This window comes from Morone saxatilis, unplaced genomic scaffold, assembly GCF_004916995.1.
Source record: "Morone saxatilis isolate NCDOM2014 unplaced genomic scaffold, NCSU_SB_2.0 Contig16, whole genome shotgun sequence".
Classification (NCBI taxonomy): domain Eukaryota; kingdom Metazoa; phylum Chordata; class Actinopteri; family Moronidae; genus Morone; species Morone saxatilis.
Window position 1 is genome coordinate 12,576,393 of NW_023339718.1, and position 15,223 is coordinate 12,591,615.

At 39.9% G+C, this 15,223-nt stretch overlaps 3 protein-coding genes across 4 annotated transcripts in view; 2 read left to right on the forward strand and 1 right to left on the reverse strand.

Moving 5' to 3' along the window:
- The window catches only part of oxct1a (3-oxoacid CoA transferase 1a), a gene marked incomplete in the record, with an annotated part of 41,933 nt that extends 40,856 nt beyond the window's left edge, over nt 1-1,077 (reverse strand). The window contains 1 exon segment of the mRNA XM_035657872.1: nt 820-1,077. Coding sequence (XP_035513765.1) covers nt 820-924 — 105 coding nt within the window.
- A 268-nt stretch (nt 1,078-1,345) lies between these two features.
- Nucleotides 1,346-5,030, forward strand: cunh5orf51 (chromosome unknown C5orf51 homolog). The gene is made up of 6 exons (XM_035657875.1): nt 1,346-1,490; nt 2,171-2,280; nt 3,423-3,569; nt 3,804-3,935; nt 4,119-4,233; nt 4,368-5,030. The coding sequence occupies exons 1-6, from the start codon at nt 1,397-1,399 to the stop codon at nt 4,601-4,603; spliced, it is 834 nt and encodes a 277-aa protein (XP_035513768.1). The 5' UTR covers nt 1,346-1,396; the 3' UTR covers nt 4,604-5,030.
- A 495-nt stretch (nt 5,031-5,525) lies between these two features.
- On the forward strand, nt 5,526-9,343 carry fbxo4 (F-box protein 4). Of its 2 annotated transcripts, none has more exons than XM_035657873.1 (7): nt 5,526-5,830; nt 6,526-6,800; nt 6,893-7,113; nt 7,494-7,569; nt 7,663-7,835; nt 7,923-8,185; nt 8,273-9,343. In XM_035657873.1, exons 1-7 carry the CDS (start codon nt 5,666-5,668, stop codon nt 8,354-8,356), a joined length of 1,257 nt encoding a protein of 418 aa, XP_035513766.1. In that variant the 5' UTR covers nt 5,526-5,665; the 3' UTR covers nt 8,357-9,343. The 2 variants fall into 2 exon arrangements, with proteins under 2 accessions (XP_035513766.1, XP_035513767.1); XM_035657874.1 differs by having other exon boundaries at nt 7,959-8,185; nt 8,273-9,342.
- Nucleotides 9,344-15,223: the final 5,880 nt, after the last annotated feature.

Below are 15,223 nucleotides of genomic sequence, written 5' to 3' on the forward strand. Positions count from 1 at the left end.
ATATATATATATATTTAAACATTTGCCTCTGCAGTTTAATATATGTTGTGTATGAATTACAAGAAGAAAGGCCAATTTAATAGTATGATGTTAACTGAGCATTTCCTTTTGTTCCTTCATGCATAACACACCATATTTATCTTCACTGATCAGACTTTAACAGGACTTCTTCTTACTACTGAAACTGTAGAAGAATGTTTCTAAAATAAATTTGCCAAAATACATTTGCTTTCCTCATTAGATCTAAACTTACACATTACATTGATGTAATATTAGACATGACTAACATGTCAGAATACGGGCACTGACGAAAAAGAAACATGAGGAAAACACTGTAATGTGTTTGCATGTAAAGCTATGCTGGTAGGGGTGGATTATGCAAACACACACGTTCACACTGGACGTGTTAACTGCTGCATGTTAACTGAGGGTTTCACTAATGTGCATTGTGTGTTTTAAGTCACTGATGCGTGCAATGACATATGAGCATAAATGATCAAATGCACGTTGTGTTTTAGTGAAAGTCAATCAATAGTTTGTAATATGGCTGCGAAATGTGTTGACGGAAATATTGAGAATCCCCACCAGCAGCTTGAGGTCAGTGATATAATCGAAAAGTTAACTTACATCAAACAAAAGCAATATGTGAGGATTCAAAAATGACATAAATTCACTCGACTCCGAAATGTTGAACGACAAAGGGAATAAAGACTCCACAATATTATGACCTTTTAATCTTGCCCAGATATATTCTACCATCTCATCTCAACCGAGTTATTTCTACAATTAATTACCGTCTGTCACCAGTCAAATACCGACCTTGCTCAATTGGAGACACGCCAAGTTTAATTTGGCTCTGCTGCGACCTGAGAGGTTTTTGAAGAATAAATTCTCCGCTCTGCACAACGCTTTGAGGGCCGCCATGTTTTTGAAGCTACACACACACTGAGCCGAGGAGCAGAGTGAAAGCTGCAGCCGGTGGGCGACAAGATGATGTAGGCTGAAAGGACGCGCTGCTAGCTCACACACCGAAAAGTCTGCGCCACGATGACATTGGCTGGTGTGTTAATGGGCCGGACCAGCACAAGTGGAATCAGAGAGGCTCGACAAGCTCATTTAAATTTAACCCTTCCACTTCCACCACGCTGCCGTAAAATTACTCCACGTACGTCAAGATGCGTGAACGTTACAATTTAAAAAATAATAAAAAAATAATAATAAAAAGGTGTTAGCATGAACGTTCACGCATTGAGTCGTGGCGACTATTTAACATTTAACACTTTTTGTTGTTGTAGCTAACCCGTGCGCGTGCACACACACACACACAAACACAAACAGAAATGACATTCTATGAGCACGTGAGTAATCCCTGGCTCACGTGACGAATACTTTAGTCATGGCCGACGAGTACAGGCGACAAGGCTTCGAGTTGGAGAGAAGGATATTTGAGTTAGACATCAAGTGTTCTAGTCTCAGAGCCGAAAAGCAAGGTATCGATACGATATGTTGTTGCTTTTGTTTTGTCACGTGACCACTCTTGGCACTTCGTGTGCGAGGCTAACGGTCTTGTTCAGTTCACTAGCCAACTAGCACGTTAGCTAACGTTTTCGAACGTAGCTTGCTACCATAACAACAACAGCTGCTGTCTGACGAAATGTTGCGTGTTGACAAATAGCACTTAGCCTGCAGTTCGGTTGACTAACATGCGATGAAATGTTGCTTAGTAACGTTATTGTTGTTTTTTGACTATCTGGCTGTTTGAGTTAATGGCTAACGTAAGTTCGCTAACGTTAGCTAGAATGCGTTGTTGTTGACAAACGTTTCGCCAGCAAACATGATGCTGCGTATTATTAAATATACCGGAGTTGAGAAGTAACCTTGTCATTATTTTTAGGTCGAATTGTTCCTTTATATTTGTGATTACGTTTCAACATTATCAAATGCTTGACATTGTTAATAAGTTACACGTTTATTGCCATGGTTGTCGCATAGTCCTGCCTTTGACGTCTAACGTTAAAAGTTGCTCTATTTCCAACATAGTGGAATAGTTTTGCATGAATATTGTGTGTAAACATGTAGCGCCAATTATCAGCGTTACTGTGAAATGTGTCAGGTTGAAGTGAGTCTAGATCTGTAATTGGTAACATGTTAACATATCGTTCTTCCATAGATGATGACTATTTACAGAATGCGTCTGCCATACTAGACAAGTTGAAAAGCTATTACAGGCAAGGAGGGGAGAGTAGCAACCTTTCCAAGGTGCTCCAGGATTACACACAGGTACTTCATTAACTTACATCAGATTTCATTACATGCATAAGGTCATTATTTTCATTTGTGATTATTTCTCTTGAACTCAAGGTGATCTTAAATACTCCAAGTGTTCAATCATGTATTATGTTTGTATAAGACAGGGAAAAGCACCCTCAAATTTGAGAATGTGTAACCAGCAAGTACGCAGCAGTTTTGCTTGATAAATGACATAAGGGATTAATTAGTTACCTAAATTGCTGCAGGTCATTGTTTTGTTGAATGTCAAATCTATAGAAGCCTCTCAGTTTAGCCTTTTGAGTTCAAAATCATATACTATTAACTTTTTGGGAACTACCACGGCTTCAGGAATGCTGGAGATAATATATAAATACCAAAGCTGCAAAACGAGTTACTTAAAGGTCCAGTGTGAATTGTTTAGTAGGATCTAATGGCAGAAATGTAATAGAATAGTCATAGGTATGTTTTCATTAGTGTATAATCACCTTAAAATATGAATCGCATTTTTTAATCTGCAGATGCCGTGGGTCACCTTCCTTGGAGTCGGCCATGTTTCTACTGTAGCCCAGAACCGACAGACCAAACACTGGGTGTAGATGGGGGTGATAGATAGATTTAGGGCCACCGTAGTTTCTCCTTTTTGGCTTGGAAGGGGAGGGTGACTCTGCACTGCTACACACTGGTCCTTTAACTTGGTACAAAGCCTGAAGGGATGCTCAGATTACAGAAAATTAAAACCAGTGGTATACTGGAGTCTGTGGTTATACGTAGATTCTTAACCGTTTTAGTTAAATTGGTCTTTGTAATGTGAAGTGGACTAATCCTTGGCTAAAAAGCCTAGTTTTTAATATCAAGTTACCTGTAATCAAGCAACTGAAAACTCAAGTTAATTAGACATCAGTAAGGGCACTTAGATTTCAAGTTTGAGAAGATGTTTAATAAGAGTTTTGGAGAAGAAGCTACAGCTGTGGCTAGCATTTCCTAGCAGGAATATTATCAGTTTCATCACTGATTTTATCTACTTTATTAATGAAGAACTCAATAAAGGAATGTGTACTGCAGATTTGTGTCATTCTTAAAATGTTGCATACTTTTCTTGCACTTTGTATTCACTGCTGGTTGCTGTTTTTTATTTGTCTCTTATCATTTAGGTGATCCTAGACATCACGTTTTATGAAGAGAATAAACTGGTGGACCAGGAGTTTCCTGAGGACTGTTCACCATTCAAAATTCAGCAGCTGCTGCAAGACCTGACCGAGCCAGAAGTGTTGGCGGGGAGGCTAGCACCAGCACAGGAAGTGTGTACAAATGTACACTATGTAAACTATTTTGTGTGGTGATGTGACTGTGTCTCATTGTACGCCACGTGACTCCGTCTGTGCTTTTTATGGTTGATTATCAAGTATTCCCAGTAAGATGTGTATTACACTTTAATTTTGTCTTTGGTTTACGGTTTCACAAAACACACTTGCACACATTTACTTCCATGTTATGGTGTGGCAGCGTTATTCATGTCTTTTGGTCCATGATAGGTGCAGTCTGTGTTGGGCCTAGAGCTGCTGGAATGCCTCTATTGGAGACGTGGAGCTCTGCTGTACATGTACTGCCACACCCTTCATCAACGAAAACAGTGGATTAAGAAAAACAAGGACACATTCCTTAAGGTACCACACTTTGAAAAGATCTAAGTAGATTCAGTAAATTGTGTTTGTGAACAGAGATGTGAGCTTGACTGATTCTGCCAGACAAATGTACTTTGTTTTTTTTTGTTTTTTTTGGCATATACTGATATTAGTTCTGATCTTCATACTTACTTAATACTTACTTACTCTGATATTTGAATCCAGTGTATTCAGGAAGGGGTGCGCTACCTGATGCGAATGCTGCAGGTGAGAAACTCTGTGAAGCTCAACGATGGGGTGGTGCTCCATGACACTGCTACAGCAGGCTTCCTATCTGAAGGTAAATGTGTCATCAGTTATCTTTTAAGTAACAAAAAATAGTTGTGCTGCTTCAATCCAGTTGTAGAAAATTCTTCAGTTGAAGACAACTGGACTGTGTGATCATACTCAGGACCTTCTTATGTTTTCGACCAGGCATATTCTCAGACACACACCTGTTGACAATGATGTACATCGGGGAAATGTGTTTCTGGGCAGTCAAGTACGAAGACTGCAGCGCTGACACTATGGATCGCAAAGAAGATCGCCTCCAGTTTCGGGACATTGGCACACAGATCCTCAACAAATACGTGCTTGCCTGTGAGGGCCCTCTGCAGGGCCAGGGCTGGAACACAGAGAATGCCAAGGAAATCCTTAGTATTTTACAGTGAACCATGCTGCTCCTGTGTTGAAGTTGCCCTCAGGCACAGATCTAAGTTCAGTATTCAAATGTGTGTCAACCCCAAATAAAAATGGAACCCATCCGGTGGGGTGTAATGTTGTGGAAGGTTAAGGGGAGGCACGGGGAGAAAGTGTATGTGAAGAAGAGAGTCTTTGGATCAGTGTCTACAGGCAACCTCATCCCATGCCAAACAGGCCCAGGCCAAAGCAGGTGAATGAGAGGTTAGAAAGTATCTGATAGGTGGTGTAAAACTGGCAGGGGCTGCAGAGGAGGCTGTTGAATAATTTTTTTTGCCCTGTCCTGCTGAAAAAGCAGTTATCATCCTGATTCCAGACTGTTGACTGGGGCACTTATTTTGCTCTGAGAATGTGTTATAATAACATTAATATGAATATAAAAAGGTTATTAATAAAGTTGACCTTTTTTCTTTTTTTTTTTAAGATTGTTACAAGTTCGAAGATAATCCAGCTGGAAATCAGACATTGCACAGTAACATTTTATTTATTGTTTTGTTGCCATTTTGTTATGCTTTTAATATATTATAATTGCATATACATTATATATGTATGTGTGTATAAACATATACACACTAAAGGCAAAGAAAGGTGTTCAGAAACAGTTTGACAATGATGTATTCATGACCATTGAAGTATGTTCAGATTTGTTCATACCAGCTTTGTAATGCGCCACTTGTACTCCCATCTATTGCAAGTTCCATTTTTCTGCCACTTGAATAATCTTGATAGTATAACTATTAATAGAGAATCTGTGTTGTTTGGACGAAGATCATTTTCTTTTTTTATGTCCTCGTTGACAATAAACACGCGCGTTGTTTTATGAGAAACACGTTTATTTTTGTATTACAGCTCAAACTTTCAGTTTCCAAGTCCATGTTCAACTGCACTACTGTAGGACTACAATACCCACAATGCACCACTACCGCCAGCAACAAGGAAGTGTGGCCCGACAGGGAAACGTCAACTTTGTACATGTCGACACATAAGAGTGTGTTTTATAAGCTATTCCCTTATTGTCACTCACATTTGGAGTCATGGCAGGAGACAGCCAGCAGCTCAGCGAGTCGGTAGTGATCCGCAGTCTCAGGCGCTTCAGAGACAGATATTTCCCGAGTAGTGGGGAAGTTGTCAAAGATGAATTGACGCCTGTTGTGGAGACGGGAGAAGAACCGCAACCGGGATTTTTGGATAGCTTACCGGTGAGACAAATGCTCATTAATGTCAACGTATTTCACCTATTTCACCTCTCCAAATGAGTATGGCCGTTCAGATACAAGGTCGACTCTTTTACGTTGATGTACTAATTGTCCAAAGTAATTTTTTAAAGCAGTGTATTGAAGAACAGAAGTTGTACTTTACTCGACTAATTAATGGTACTTCCTATTTCTACTCCACTACTTTTCAGAGGGTAATGTTGAGTACATTAGCACTACATTTTTATACACAGTCTCAGATTCTGATATTACACAAACTGAATGATCGGTTTATGAAATCTGGATTAAACTACCCCTGTTAAACTACAAAATATAATATTAAAATGCTGTGCATCAGTAAGTACTTACAGGGGCCATTCTGACTGTAAAATTAGTGTTTGATAGTTTAAGTAGGCCCCCTAATATTATTATTATTATTATTATTATTATTATTATTATTATTGTGCTTTCCTTTAAGTAATTTTAAATGTCAGACTTTTGTATTTCCCCACTTAAGTAAAGGCTTTCCTGACACTTAATGTCTTAATGAGGACTGAAGGTTGCATGAAAGCCACTGATTTAAATCCCTCTTTGTGGAATATATGCTCACCAGCTTTCATCACACAGCATCCATCTTGCTATGGCGGTACCTGGTGTATCACTTATTAAAACAAACAATCATCATATCCTTCGTCCTTAAGGTGGACTTACAGTTCCTGATCATGACATTTTTGTCTCCTGCGGATATCTGCCGCTTTGGAGCCACCAGTCGGTACTGGAGGGCCATGGTTAGAGATCCGTTACTGTGGAGGTACTTCCTGCTCAGGGACATGCCATACTGGCCCTCCATTGATCATGTGACCATGCCCCATCTGGAGTTGTTGGATGCACCACTAATCAACGAGAATGAGACCCTGGACGATAGAGAAGAGGGGGAAGACAAATGGATGAAATCGAAATTGGACTACATGTCAGAGTGGGTATCTTCTTCTGCTGTCACGCATCAAGGTCAGTTGGTAAAATGTTGTAAGACAAAGATGTTATTGACCACAGTTTTTGTCTCAGCAGGTACCTGAAAGGCTGCCCATCCTGCAGGCAACAATGGCTTCCTTCACGACCGGCGTATGAGGTTGTGACCTCATTCCTTCAGTCTCTGGTGCCCTCATCTGAACCGCGTTACGCCATGTTCGGACCCGGCATGGAGCAGCTGGATGTCTCTTTAGTCACGAGGCTCATGCATGCCCCAGATGTGCTTCCTGTGTCGGGCACTCCACACAGACAGATAAATGGTGAGATAACATTGACAGTTAGTGCTGCTAATGAAGGATAAGCTTCTCTTGGTCCTTTTCATCATTAATAACACAGTGACACTCCTAAACCAGTCCAGCTTCTTCTTCCTGTAAAAGCGGCTGTCACTGGATTCAGATTGCTGTATACCCAAACTATAATGCTGGTGTTATACAAATATTACATTAATGCATTTCATTTTAATCACGCATAGACTCAACCAGGAGAGAAATTTTAAAAATCACATCATCTCACTTGTTGCGGGTTTACTTGTTCACCACTAGGTGGCACTATTCGCCTAAAATTGTTGTCTCACAAGTTACTATCAAGAAAGATAACCAAGGAATGTAACCAAACTAATGTTCACCACCTTTTATTCTAGGTATCGGCTCTGGGATCAGTTACATGTTCAACAACCAACACAAATTTAATATCCTGACACTGTACTCAACCAATAGGTACACTTTGGAGTTACCAAATGAATTGCAATCATTTATCTTTTTTATTTTACTTTAATACAGACATTGAACTCTGTGTGTTTGTGTGTGCAGGGCAGAGAGGGAAAGAGCCAGAGTGCAGCAGCAGAGCATCAGTAATAAACTTTTTACGTTTGAAGGAACAGATGAGTCAGGCTACCCAATCTACAGTCCTGCTCCTCAGGTGCAGGAAGTATGCCAGGTGGTGGATGGTTTTATCTATGTAGCCAATGCAGAGCCTGGGAAAGGTAAGATAAGAGGATATTTCTATTTCTTCTTCTTCTGCGCGACTGTGTCACATCATGCACGTTGGCTGTTGTCTTATCAATCACCAGCGCAGAACACTGAAGACAAAAACGTGTCTTCAATAGATGAGGGGGAGTCCGAGGTGGCTCAGATTCGGGCCGTGCTGAGCTCTGCCGGAGGTTCAGCGTGCAGGCCTCTGCTGGTGCTTTCCTGTGTCTCCAGAGGAGAACCAGAAGCAGTCGGATCAGCAAGCCTGCAAACTATTACCAGCAGAAACGGTGCCAAGTGTCGGACTCCCTGTGTTGACATGGCGAAGAGACTCGGCCTACCCCAACTGGCCATCCCCTGGATGGTAACTGTCTGATTTTTCCACTGCATTTATATCCATCCAGTGTCAATTGAAGTATTTTTTTAACCTGTGTTCCTCTTTCTTATTCAGGTGCAGGACACAGTAGCAGAATCCCTGTCAGGTCTTCTGGATGGCATTTCCTGGTTGCTGAGATGTTCTGGAGTCAAACTCTAGCTAGTGACCTAACCTAATTAAAACTACAGAACTCTTGCACTGAATTTCTCAAGATAAGAACACTGCACATGGAATTTAATGAGAGATCCTGCTGCTCATCCAATGCTTCCTTATTTTCAGAAAGAACCATATGAAGGATGTTAATATATTATATGTTAGTATAAGTTAATTTATATGCCATATCATGGTACAGGTTTACAATTGGTGAGCTGCTAACTAACCTGTTAGCCCACTGGTTTAATTCGAATTGTACATTATTTTACAGTTAAGAGTGTTTGAAAAATGCTGAATACTTTACATCTTTTTGATTTGTTGCACAATGACTTTGTTTTACAAATGGTTTTAGAATTATATGTTTTTCTCGTGGTGAGTGAGTCACACTTTCAGCTTCCAACGCTGATAACGCACTGTTAAATGTCTGTTAAATAACCAGTAAATTGCTGTAATTACAATGACAAAACTATTCTCTGTTAATGAGTCATGTTTTCTCTCTTCTCCTTTTCCTTTTCTTTTCTTTGTTCTTATTTCTATCTCATGCACATATTTCATTTTATTTCATTCATTTCATATTTCAAACAGCAGTAGAAGGTATTTTCTTTCTAGTCTGTTAAGTAATGTGCCACAGTCTTGCCCTGTGGTTCCTTTCCTCTGACATCAGCCCTGGAATGAAAACTTAAATCCACAAGCATGGATCAATATCCTGTTTGTCCACCAGGGAGCGTTACTGGTAGCTATGTGATAAGTTAATGAAAGGTCTGCCTTTGATTTTTCTTATAGTCAACATTTTATAGAAGTTAAAAGTAGGTTACCAACATTTAACTTACATGTTAGCCAAATGCCAAACAGGAAAATCTTGGCAAACTAAGAATACATTACATTTTTAATTTTTTTTAAATCTTTTTTTTAATCTTTTAGTACACAACCAAATCCCTGTCCCTGTCCCATATTTTCAGTGCAATTAAATGATCAGTTTACAACAATGTGTTTAAGTTGTGTTTGAAAATATGAAAACCTGTTTAATATTCAGTGTCCCCGTTCACATGCCCTAATGGTAGCATGTAAGGATGACAAGATAATGTGCTTCACTGATGTGCTTTTGTTCTAGTCCCCTAGGTAACCACAAACCTTTGGTAAAAGTATGTTCCCCCAGCAGCTCTCCCATCAAAAGGCTCCTTAGTCTCAACAATCATTTTCATAGACATACAGATTTAGAATAGACCATGATTGGTGCAATTTAGGTGCATTATGCTGAGCTGAATACTGGCAAAGCGGAGATTGATTCCCCCCCATGAAATCTAAAGAGAAATGATGGAGGAGTCGGCCACTGTATGTGTGTATCTGTGTGTGTTTCCCAAAGAGTCGGACAGACGAATCTGACTTCATCTCAACACATCTCTCCGTTCTCTGTAAACAGGATGTCTATCTCTTTGGTCCTCACTCCACAGTATTGACCTACATTGTATGTTTGTCTGCCTATGTGTGTGTGTTTGCGATTGTGTATGCATGTTTATGAGGGGCCGTCAGGGACANNCATGTTCACGCTTACACAGACTGTCCAACAATGACTCTGCTAATATAAACGATGGGAACCTGTTGTTGGGGCAGGTATGCAGGGAATAACATTGCTTAATCCTTTGTTATTACTCTGTGATCCTTATGGAGCCAGTGGAGGTAGAGGCTAAACAAGGACTGGCACTGTCAGTGTGGATGAATATGTAAGGTTTGCGGTCAAAGTCTGAATGAATGAAGAAGAGAGCTTGTAGATGAACTACTTTTATGTCAATGCAGGCGAAATAAAATAAACTGTATTAATGAAGTAACTGTGGGTTTGCAGCCAGGATGTGTTGGCTGGAACTTGCTTCAATTGGATATTTTCAAGGTCTGTTTATTTAGACCGTAGACTGTGAACCATTAGCACATGTCCCTACATAATGGTGGCTTGGGAGGGGGTTAATGGGGGAGGTTCCCTGGCCATGTTGTGGAAGGGTGGGTGGTTGAGGACCAGACCTCCAGCTGCCTCTCGTCTTCCACAATCAAAGGGGCCTCTGGGACAGAAGTAAGAAACCCATATTTACTGACCCAAGACAGTTTACAGATGCAAGAAGTCTGCAACATTATGAGAAAAGTTGAAGCATTTAGCACAATTAGTCCGACTGAAACGTTACTTATGAAAAAAGGGAGAGCTGTTCACCAGGCTTTTTGCCCTCATGATTATCAATACTGTATTCAGAATGACTGAATGGCGTTTGTGATTTAAGCTTGGTGTAATGCCAAGTGGTAGAGTGGTGTGCCTGTGTGTGTGTGAAACAGACTTTCTGCAGTTTAACTTACAGCGTTCTTTCCACAGCCTGAGGCAACAGAAGAAGAAAATATCAGCAGTATTGCAGAGGCAGCCTGTTTACTTATGTAATATGAAGAATGTTTCACTAGGGTTATTTCCTATATATTCCCGGAGGTTTCCCTGCTCAATGAAACTTATGTTTTCTTGCTGTTAAACATATATATGCTTTTCAGCATTTGTAGAATAAGTCAAATGTTGAATTTGGAGTACCGTATTTACCAGGAACTATCATTTCAAAATAAATGGTTCTTTTGACTAAGATTTGCACAGACATTGAATCAAAATATGCTTTCTGTTGAGTACATATTGTTGAAAACACTATTTCTGTGCACCTACATAAGAAATAGGTAGGGTGGTAACACAAAACAACACCTGTACAACATAAAAGATTCTGCAATAATTATTACAGTTTCCTTGTTAATAATATTCCATTTTTGTTGATAATGTATCTGTATTTTCCAATGCGGCATACATACAAAGTAACCGCTGTTAATCTAATGAAAATTTGTTGCTGTGTCAATAATTGTTTGACTTGAAAGAATGAACTTGGCTGTAAACACTGCTCACAGGGTTAAATACAGTAATCACGGCAACCAATGTCATCGCACAGCCTTTCTCAGACTGCTTTTTACATCACCACCTCCATCTTCTATGGTTCTGCTGTCCCTCTTCTTCACCTTTGTCTCATCCCACTCTTTTCACTCTATCCTCCTTTCATTAGTGTTAAGTCCCTGATTTGTATTCAACGATAACAGCCAAGATTAAAGTAGGCATTGAAAAAAAAACACCATTTGCATGATGCATTCACTCATTAGGCTAAGCGTCCCTCTTAATTGTGTTGTTTTGCACATGGTGGGGCTCTCATGCTGATACTCTGTGGATCTTACTCATCCCATGCACTTCACTTCAATTTCCTCCCCACATCACTGTGTCCGCTCCACCTACCTCCTGCTGTCATATATATGGCAGGTTAGGGACTTGTATTACTGGATTAGGGTTCAAGAGTGTTAATAGTGAATTATTTGTGAATCATTCTGAGTCTACCAACAGCTCCGTAATAAAGAAGATATAGAACCAGGAGCACAGTGATCTGTTCCTATACTTGCTGCTGCTGTTGTTATTTTTGTGTATGTGTGTTTGTGTGTTCCCCCTCTAGCCATCTCCTCTCTCTTATCCTAATCCAATAGGCAGCAGGGTGCTGACATAGTTGTGAAAGGCCACACTTGAGATGTGAAACTGCACTAAATGCATTACAGGTGACTTGAAGGGGATGACACAAAGGGCACTCTTTCATTATGTGGAAAATACAAACAGACAGCCAAACACAAATAGATCTTACATGGCTATTGAAAGGGATAGGCAGAAAACCAATTATGGGAATATGGCTGGGACTTATGTTGCCTGAAGCAGCTATGTTCAGTTAGACGGCTCAGACATTGAAATGAAACAATCTCAACCATCCTTAAAAATGTTATTTTGTGATTAATGCGTCAATTCTAATGAAAATCAAAAGTTACCTGTATATACAAAAAAGTCTGGTAAAATTTTTATTAACAACTAATCCAATGAAAAAAAGGTTGATCCTACTAACAAATATTGCCCGTAAAAGCCTGATATTGTTTATTCCACTGTGCCATAGAACTCCACTGCTGTCCAAAGCCTATTAAAAAGACATTGTTACACAAGCCTTGATTACAGTGAACAGGCATTGTAGACTGCACACACCGTCCCCCTTTTATACTGCACACTAAATCTGCAGCGGAAAATAGTCCCCAACAAATTCAGTATTTACTTCAGTATGACTAATATTTGTTAAAAGCTACAGTGCTTAGCTGTTTTAATGCTTTTAAAAAAACTGAAACTACGTATGAGTCATTTTTTAAGATTTACTTCTTCGGTAGAAACCCATTGGTTTAGATTATTATGTAACAGCTGTGATTATAGCAGAATGACAAAGTTATCAACAAGAGCACTTGTGTGTGTTGTTTAAAACTGCACGTGTGCATTGAACAGCTAGTGGTCTCAAACGGTGACAACATCTGCCACAATGACAGAGGATATTACTAAAAGGCAACATCACTTTGATAGCTGCTGCAACGTCTACAGTGTTCACCAAACATCCCACAGAGGGTGTAGCTGAGAAGGGAACCCACTTCCAGCCCTCCAGCGCGGGCCCAGTGGCATCAGTCGTGGGCCGGATGCATTGTTCTGTTGTCACATTCAATACAGCATAAGTCCACATGATCACACAGAGCAGACAATCACAGGAATGAGTATTCCATAACAAAGGAACTAATTCAATGGCCACCCCCACTCTCCTCCAATCAGAGCTCTCTGTCCCATAACTGACCGTGACATGGACATGTTCAGGGGTCATTTAATACAAACAAATTGTTTGCCAGTGCTGTTTCTGTTTGGTAATTAATGTAACAAAGTGCCCATAGTTTACTGAAAGGCCAGCAAATTAGAGTAACCCCAATATTGCTTGAATTTACCTTTTGTTTAACTGGAATAAATAAGGGAAAGAATGTCACTGTGCATATTGACAGAGAAGGAAAACTTGTAAACCTCATTAAATATATTTAAGTTTTAGCTTTTTCCTCTGTGCTACAAGTCATAATTTACAGTATTTGTTACATAAGAGCAACTCTGTGTCTCATTGAGTGTTTTTATGTGCACTGCAACCAGAGGACTTGGAAAAGCCAGGCCATAACTTGTGGACCTTGTAAACGAGAAGGGGACAGGGATATAAAAATACAAGGATGGCTCCACTCAATACAGACAGGCCAATTCCATTTATTTCCCCTCACATCACAAATTATGTCAACAGTGCATCAGTGCATTGCCAGAGAGAAAAAGGGGCACTGCAGAAAATATAGCCTCCAAGGCCTCATCTGTGTCTCTGTCACTGTGTCTGTCTCTCTGTTTGTCTCTGTCTTTGTTTTTATTTAGAGCTGGCCATGTTGAATAGTTCCAGTTTATGCTGTTTCCCTAGCACTAAAATATCCACTTACATCATGAACTCGGCCCTACTGGAGGCTACAGGCTAATAAACATGTCTGTTATTGGAGAGAACAAAAGGTTAACTCATTTTGTAGGGTGACTTATGATCTAACTTCAAGATATATCAGGGGCATCTAAAGAAATATTCACTGGGTGGCAAGAGGGTGGAATAGAGATTTAAGTGTGGGTGTGGCAGAAATATATCTGGATTTATGCAAACAATAACCTATATCAATATTTGCTTGGAAAAGCCCAAAAATGAAGATATTCTAACTCAAAAACATTACATTATTGTGGTACTATAACTTGTTTTATGTATTTATGTATCATTGAACATAGGCATATCACTTGAAACGTGGCCACAACAGATTATTAAATGATAAGTGTTCATTTCATTTTTTTTAAAACATTATTTTTAAAATTAATCTAAATGAATGTGTTTGACTTTGACACCTTTTGATAATAAACTGGGGTTTGGGACCTCTAGATGCTGCATATAAAGTGAGGTAAGCTATAACAGGACGCAGAATTTAATGCAAAATGAACTGTTGCTTTGGCTTTAACACTGCAGTTAAAGGTATTTTCCCTGATGGATGTTTGCCTTGAGATGATTATCGATTGGAAGTCAAATCCTGAAAAGAAAAACAATCACAAGGTCCAGGCAGGCAAATACATACATGCAGTGTATGCACAGAAAAACCTGCAAGCCAGCAACAACAGCTGGGCGCATGGGTGTGTTTTTTCTCTCACGTGTCGGGGCGGGCCGTCCATACGAATTGTTGGCTCTTGGGTCGGGGGGAGTATTTCCACTGACAGCTGAAATTCTGGGCGAGCCTCTCATGGCGTCACTTCTCCAGTGGACCCTCCACGTGAGCCCACACAGGCTGTAGTTTTCAGACAGACGCAGATATTCGTAACAGCAAGCTGTTTGTAGGTCAGCGCACTTGTGTTCCATAGTATTTCGGTCACTGTATTTGGTATTCACACCTATTTAAGCTTTTATAAAATCGTGCAAAGCCCTTAATTCATGTTTGGTTAATTGTTTCCACTTTTGCAATCCTCAGCCTACACATTCACACACAACAAAAGTTGTATTGCAATTATTAATGCCAGCCAGAAATAAAAATGAATGTGATTCTTACCAGCTCTATAATCCATGGCACTATATTTCCTGTAGTGACTCTCTGTACAGCCATCTGAAGGGAGCAGGCAGGGCCTATATCTTCCACGTGCAGTCATTAATTTGACTGATGATGCGCACTGTCAAGCCACAATTACGCACGGAAGATCCGCTGGTAAAATTTGATGCAACAAGCACCAGATTGTTGCAAAAAATAACCACAGAAACCTCCGTGCTCGTGTGCACGTAAAACAAGTCGGTTATGGTCAAATTATTTTCCAATGTAAATCAACATATTGGAGACTGACACATAACAGTTCCCACAGTTCCATTAAAATTTGTGGATGAATTAAAACGCCTTTTTCCACTAACATCCATCCATTCACAACCATCTTACCCGGTG